The 7,451-nt window shown below is 35.4% G+C and overlaps 1 protein-coding gene across 3 annotated transcripts; it reads right to left on the bottom strand.

Annotated features, from left to right (window-relative positions):
* Positions 1 to 1,409: 1,409 nt before the first annotated feature.
* LOC122318508 lies at positions 1,410 to 4,703 on the bottom strand. 3 transcript variants are annotated; one of them, XM_043135929.1, is made up of 7 exons: positions 4,407 to 4,698; positions 3,859 to 4,077; positions 3,491 to 3,577; positions 3,077 to 3,259; positions 2,133 to 2,159; positions 1,892 to 1,987; positions 1,410 to 1,808 (listed from the first exon to the last, which is right to left on the bottom strand). In XM_043135929.1, the coding sequence occupies exons 1-7, from the start codon at positions 4,626 to 4,628 to the stop codon at positions 1,704 to 1,706; spliced, it is 939 nt and encodes a 312-aa protein (XP_042991863.1). In that variant the 5' UTR covers positions 4,629 to 4,698; the 3' UTR covers positions 1,410 to 1,703. The 3 variants fall into 3 exon arrangements, with proteins under 3 accessions (XP_042991863.1, XP_042991864.1, XP_042991865.1); XM_043135930.1 differs by lacking the exon at positions 2,133 to 2,159 and having other exon boundaries at positions 4,407 to 4,703; XM_043135931.1 differs by lacking the exon at positions 2,133 to 2,159 and having other exon boundaries at positions 3,077 to 3,223; positions 4,407 to 4,700.
* Between the last annotated feature and the right edge of the window lie 2,748 nt (positions 4,704 to 7,451).

The following is a 7,451-nucleotide window of genomic DNA, read 5'->3' as shown; positions in this document are numbered from 1 at the left end:
ATTTGGGGAAGGGGATTAAACAACCTCGAGCTACGGTCGCATATGCCTAATTGCCTACTTAAAATTCATTTAAGTTAAAGTCAGTTATGGATATATGGGTCAATAACCAATATCCAGCACATAGAATAATAATCTACTTGCTCGGGTCCAATTCGAGCGAATACCCGCCAAATTTCCAGAAAAAGAAGAAAAAAAATGCCTATCCAGATTTGCAACCTTATCAACAACCAATAAATTTCACTATAGGATATGTGTGAGTTTGAGGTATATATAAGCATTAGATTGAAGCTATTTGGTTCTAGATGGGAAAAAAATGTTCACGAGAGTGAAGGATCAGGAGATGGAGGGACACCATCCAGTCGCATGGGAGGAGAAAAAGAGAATGAAAGAGATTTGCCGGAGAGACAAGGCTTTTGTAGACAGGGGGAGGACATGGCCTAAGTAGAACATGAATGGAGAGGGTTTTTACATCTGTATTGGCATGGCATAATATTCCAAATGAAAGAAGAACAAAGCCAACCTGCAAAGACTGTACGTGTGTAGCACACCCTTATCTTTGTCGACTTCGGAAATTAACAAGTCTTCCCCCATATTCGACTAACAGCTCTTATTCAATTTGTAGTACAAGATAGTCTTGATTCTCATATATTAAAAGATGTTGCATCGTTTAACTTTATATTTATTTGATTGTGGCATTGTGCAATGTCTCGATTTGCACAATCAAATTACGAACCAGTTTTGGAGTACGAGTTGTATTTATATATATAGAGGAATGTTACACAACTTCCCAACACTCCACACTCCACTTTTTTTAATTTTTTAATATTTTTTTAATATTTTTTTTGAATTTATTCTTTTTAAATTAATTTAATTCTTTTATTCATTATTTATATATTAAATATTTGATAAAAGATAAAATAATAAAAATTAAAAAAAATGTGGAGTGTGGAGTGTTGGAAGGTTGTGAAGATTTTTTCATATATATATTAGGTTTGGTGGGCTTTTCGTGTTAATAAGTTGATCAAACTTGCTTACCCAAAAGAAAAAAAGTCGATCAAACTTGATTTTCTACCTAGTGTGCCTTTTTGGGAACAATAAAAAAAATTAAAAAAAAAAAAAGAGTAGAGAAAAAAAATTAGAATCAATCACACAACAAAAAGTTTACGTAATTAGAAAATATATTTACGTCCACATCTATGGAACAACAAAAAATTTTATTCAAATGATAATAAAAAGATACAGTGTGACAATTGTACAATGTTTAATATAATATATAGTAAGCCCTAATTAGCGGGTCGGATTGAATTAAGAGCCAAAAAAGGGTCAAAAGTTTTAGGTGCCTTTTTTAAGATATAAAATGTATATTTATCCCTTCAGAAACGATGAATTGATGCATATTTGAGTTTGAGTTTGGTAATTGGACACATGGTCCTTCAGAACATAAAAAATTTCAAATAAATTCGTGCATTGAGTTACTGCCTTCTTCTTGTATCACAAATCTTTCACTTGTTCTACCCTTTTCAAATTCACCACCTAAGAGAAAATTAGAAGGAAAAAAATGTTAATGGAGCTTGAATTCTTCAGCCTCCACTTCAACCCAGTTGAAGCTGGATGTTGGAATCATCTATGGTCTCCTCTATAATGCCAATGCAAGTTCCTACAGACTTTCCCATGGACATGGCCTCTGCAAGCTTAGCTCGTGCTTATTCATGGCGCCGCAAAAGTAGGACTGTATTCAGTACAGACCATCTGACTTGGGAATCCGCTTTCTTCTGTGTGAAGGCCAAGCTTTTGAGTAGCATGTCCAACTGTTCCATCATTGACGATCAAGTTCAATTAATAATATGTATAATTTGCTTACTATGTCAAATAAGTAAGAACTAGTACAAACCTTGTTAATGTCAGCAAGGCCTCCCTCAGCAATTCCATATAAAAGATACTCAGCCGCCACACCCGCCAGTGCTATACATGAGAATCTGTTCAGTGTCTGAAAAACAAAAGGATTTGTTTCCAGGGAGATAAAACTCATTATTTTCAATCAAAAAGACTAAATATTTTTAAGAGTAACATTAAATGAAATATGTTACAGGCATGTCTATATATATATAAGCTGTAAGAATGCTGTGACATACTGTAGCAGATACTTTTCCTGCATTAACCTGCATGACATGGAAGGGGAGGTAACATTCAGTAACAAGAAGGCAAAACACTGTTTATATTGGTAATAAAGATTTCTTTTTTATATATCTTTTAAAAATATAGCGCCTATCAAGTTATAAGTTTGTATATAGCAGCATTCAGTTTGCCCTTTAGAACTAACTGAACCCCCTCCAATGAAACCTTTTGAATTCCACTTTTACATAGACCACTTCCCTTATCAAAGGTTAAGCTGCTATTGTTTAGCCATGCTTGATTAAATCTAAGCATCAACAGGTCCTATGCATCAAGTCAATGGATCAACTAATCCCAAATAATTTATTCTAGCAAAATGCCACAATCTCTATATCTAAAGTTCTATTATTTATTGTTTGATCAATGATACCATGACAGCATCCAACATACTTGTTACTTTTAGGTATACCACCAATTTTGTAAGGGACACAACTCCATTACCTCGATGGCTACAAGATCTTATCAACGCCCATACATGATAAATTATAAATGAAATTGCCAAAATGGAAAGACTGGATGTTATCATATAACTTTGTGTCGACAAAGTTAACGAGTTGAGTAGCAGACTCAACCTGCCGACAGTTGCCACAGGTTTAACCAATGACAACAAAGACAATAGACAATAACTCCCTCAAGTCGACTTGTGACAAGACCCAAAAGAGCTTTGAGATCTGCTACAAAGTCAAATCCGATTCATAGCAATTGGTTCTGGATAAAAGCAGCAGAGCCATGGCATCATCAGGTGCCTTTAGTTGTGAACTTGTGAAGGAACATGAAATGAAACCTGACCTTCCATAAAATAAGTATGTAACTTAATAGAACCAAAAACAGCAGCGAGACAGAAAATAGAATAGGAATTGAAGAAATTATGTAATTAAAATCAGATTAAAGAAAACAAACTCACTTCTTCAACAAATTCAAAATCCACAAAAGCAGTCCCAGCTTGAACATTTAGAGATCCTTCCTTCTTCAAAGCTTCCAAACTAGTTAGTGTGTATCCTTTGGGAAGAATGCCCACTAAGTAAGCGATTAAGAAATGGCCAGCTTCATGCTGCACATGGGGTCCATATTGACATAACAAAAAGTTCTAAAACTTATCAGAAGATAGGTAATACTGTAATGAACATACAACACGATAATCTTACAGAACAAAGCAACACTGAACATGTTATGGCCTTTGAAACAAGAACATAGCATGAATGTCATCACCAAATAAATGTAGAATGGTCTCAGCATAGTGTTATTGGATAGTTATTCCTATAAAAACATAATGAACAAATGCAATGCACTGCCACACAATGAGAGAGAGGTATCTTACTTGAATAACCCTATTGTGGTACTTCTGACTAAATGTGTGCCCAATTGTATCAAGAACCAAGCTACCAACACCTCCATCAAAAGAGACCTAGAAACAACCAATATTGTTAAAATTCTAGTATTAGTATGTTAAAGAAAATTCGACCTTGTCTCCACTGTTAGTGATTTAAGCAACACGTGAGTGTGTGAGTCGGCCAATGAAATAATTTTAAGTGCCTCCAAGAATAACACAACATATTAGTACCCAGCCAAAAACACGCAATTTCAGAATAAAACAAGTCCTTGGCACGTAGTTTCGGAAAAGGGTCTTGGGTAGAGAGAGAGAGAGAGAGAGAGAGAGAGAGAGAGAGAGAGAGAGAACGGAATTACTGAATCCAGTGTCCATTGAAACAGCAGCCCCAGAGAAAAATATAGAACTTGTTGTGGGCTAAAGCCAAGCACACTCCAGGCAGCAAGCCCTCCCAGAGCAGCAGCAAGTTGCAGGTTTCTTTCTATTGAACCAAGTGTTACATCCACCGGTGATAAAAGAGACGATGCTTCCATTCCATTCAGCCTCAATTCATCCAAGGAATAAAGTCTTTGGGGCACCTGCATCATTGACTCCCTTGTATGATGAAGAACCAATCTTTATCAACTTTGGACAAGTACACAGGGAGAACAACTATCTACTAGCGATATAGATACATAAAAACCTATAACAACGAATTACAATTCTATTTCCAAATCATAAATCAGACTACATCTTTGCCAATTTGCAGCTAGACTCATCCAAGATTGCAAAGACAATTTTCCTCTATTTTACATCAAGATGATTCTGCTAAGCAAATTAACGTTGCAGAAACTTAAAAACTTCCTTTGCCAACGCAATTTCTCAAAATTCATCCAAAACAACAACCAAGGAACTAACTCTCACAGACCTGTCTAGCACCCCCAAAGCATTGAAGCCCCCCAGGCTTGCCTTGCAAATCCTTAGCAAGTGAGAGTGCTGCCCTGTCGTCGTCCTCGGCCAGCTTCTTATCCAGTTGCTCCAAAGCCTGTCGCCTCGAGACACCAACCTGAGACGAGCATATGATACCGAATGTTGTGAGTCTCAGTTGCGGCCGACATGACAAACCAGCATGATAGGCCATAGTTCCCATCCAAATAAAACTTAAAAAAGTGAATTCATTACATCACCCAGCATGTTTAAGACATTGTTTGCAGTCCTCGTTCTCAACCACCCGTAAAAAATAAAAGGATATATCATTTACGTCATGAAATAAAAAAAAAATACAAATTAATATATATATATATATGTGTGTGTGTGTGTGTGTGTATCTTCATATTTATAAAGAATCCCATTATACAGTGAATAACATATATTTGACTAAATTGAAATTTAACCAGAAAATAATTATATAGAGCAAATGATGTATTCAATGGATTCAGCAATTTCATTCCAGAAATATAACTTAATCCAATACAAAATGAAATGGATTGAATTATTGGTCTATCTATTCATATGAAAAATAATGCATTTATAAAAATATTAAGATTATTTTCTATAAGTAAAGAAACGGACCCCCATGCTCTGCTTCGTCTTTTTTTTTTTTTTTTTTCGACTCCAGCTTGAAAAAGAAAATATCAGTTAATATCCCACCCAGAAAATTAAAAAAAAAAATACTCATATGAATTTTTATCTTTACGTGCCCATCAAAACATCAAATTTTAAATATATTGAGAGTTGCATTTTTCCAATTATCTATTTATGACGTGTGTTCATAAGATTTTTAAATGATTATTTAATTTGGAAATTCTAATTAAGGTAGATCCGATGTAACGGATAATAATACCCTTACTAGCCCGAGATTCAAAAACAAGTTCTGTTTTCCATTTGAGACTTCTGGCACAGTCAAATTAATCAAGTGTTAGCCACAAGGCCATAACTACTAGTATGTACTATGAACAACTCACTTATTGTTGAAACCAGTGGGAAAACTAGTGCAGGCCAAGAGTTTGTAAAAATGCATCAAAGAATAATTGTATTTGAATAAAAGTATTTCTCGTCTATGTATTCCTCATTACAGTAGCACTCATATTTATAGCAGAAATATAAGTTTACAAGAGAATCAATCTAGAAGAATCTACAATATTCCATATGGAGCAGAGTCGGTTATTATGCTGAAATGGAGATGGCATTCTGTTGAGGGGGATGCTACGGATGTAGTGGACATGTCTTGTGAGGTGGTATCCTCTAAGGCAGGTACACCTGTTCTAATATCCTCCTACGATTCAAGCAACACCGGTAGGATGGTGAGGCTTGAACGTAAGAGTACAAAACGGGCCGAGGAGAGTGGTTTAGTAAAAATATCTACAATTTGTTCTTTACTTGAGACAAAGGAAACAATAAGAGTTTTGTTAGCAACACGATCACGTACAAAATAATAATCAAAGTCCACATGTTTAGTCCTTGAGTGTAAAACAGGATTAGCCGAAATATAGGTGGCACCAATATTATCACATAACAAATGGGGTGCTGTAGAAATAAAAATTCTCAATTCTTTTAACAATGCTTGTATCCATAGAAGTTCACAAGCAGTATTTGCAACTGATTTATATTCTGCTTCAGTTGAGGAGTGAGTTATTGTTGATTGTTTCTTGAAGCCTCAAGACACTAAGTGAGACCTAACATAGACACAGAAACCACCAGTCAATTTCCAATCATCCAGGCAACCAACCCAATTAGCATTTGAAAATGCTGTTAGTTTAAGGGGAGAGATTGAGGAGAAAAATAGACCAAGAGAGATGGTGAGTTTGAGATAACGCAATATACGTTTGACGGCTTGCCAGTGAGAATGACGGGGACAATGCATGTATTGACAAACTTTATTGACTACAAACGAGATATCTGGACGAGTGAATGATAGATGTTGGAGACTACCAACGACATTGTGATAAAGCTGAGGATCCTCAACCATCAAGAGCTGAAAGTGTAGTAGATGTTGACATCGGTGTTGACACAAATTTAGACTCATGCATATTAGTCTTCTTTAAGAGGTTAGAGATGTAACAAGACTGAGATAAAAAATAAATTTAAAAAAAAAAAAAAAAGATCTTTAGGTGTGCGATAGACATGGATACCTAAAAAAAATAAAGTGAGCCTAGATCTTTGACGAGAAAAAATGTGGACAGAGATGCGATAAAATCAATAATGAGAGAAGAATAAGAGCCTAGATATATATATATATATATATATATTTTAACGACTCCAGCTTGAAAAAGAAAATATCAGTTCATACTTAATATCCCACCCATAAAATTTAAAAAAATATTCACATGAATTTTTATCTTTACGTTAAAAATGGAAGCCCATCAAAACATCAAATTTTAAATATATTGAGAGTTGCCTCAGCAATGGCTTCGATTCTCGGACTATTTTTCCAATAGTCTGCTTTTCTTCCAACAGACTTCATGCCTGATTTTAACATTATTTCATTGTGTTGTTAATAATGTTACAATGAATTACTTAGGTTACTAACCGCTGTTTTTTTTTATTTTTTCGCATTATGTTTCAGGTGGAGTCTGGACCATGTACAAACAGATTTTGGGATTCACAAAGGTCGAGTCCGAAACTCAAGTGAGATGTGCTGCACTGAATACAGCATTTTATATATATGTAAGGTACAGCATTTTGAGTAGTCATCAGGAAGAGCTAAATGAGGGCAAACCGATGCATGGCAATGGACAGTTTAGTTTATTTTGCATAGACACAGCATTCAAGGAGAAGAAATTAACGCAGTATGTTGCTTCGGCTTAAAGCACTGTCAACATTCATCAGCATCGCCGCCACGAAACAATATCAAGACTAGTAGCACCGTCCACATTCCGCACAATTATTTTTATTTATAGCCAACTTGTAGCGCCTCGCCCGCCATTCCCCCGAGTGCAAACCTCAAACAACGAAAACAACACAGGATAATACG

This window comes from Carya illinoinensis, chromosome 8 (assembly GCF_018687715.1).
Source record: "Carya illinoinensis cultivar Pawnee chromosome 8, C.illinoinensisPawnee_v1, whole genome shotgun sequence".
NCBI lineage: Eukaryota > Viridiplantae > Streptophyta > Magnoliopsida > Fagales > Juglandaceae > Carya > Carya illinoinensis.
The sequence above is the reverse complement of the archived record's forward strand: the minus strand, read 5'-3'. Positions and strand labels throughout refer to the sequence as shown.

Coding starts and splice junctions, on each gene's coding strand:
- LOC122318508 (XM_043135929.1), bottom strand. CDS start 4,628: ATGGGAACTATGGCCTATCATGCTGGTTTGTCATGTCGGCCGCAACTG. Junction 3,260..3,490: donor ACCACAATAGGGTTATTCAA/GTAAGATACCTC, acceptor GATAAGTTTTAG/AACTTTTTGTTATGTCAATA. Junction 1,809..1,891: donor GCCTTGCTGACATTAACAAG/GTTTGTACTAGT, acceptor ATGATGGAACAG/TTGGACATGCTACTCAAAAG.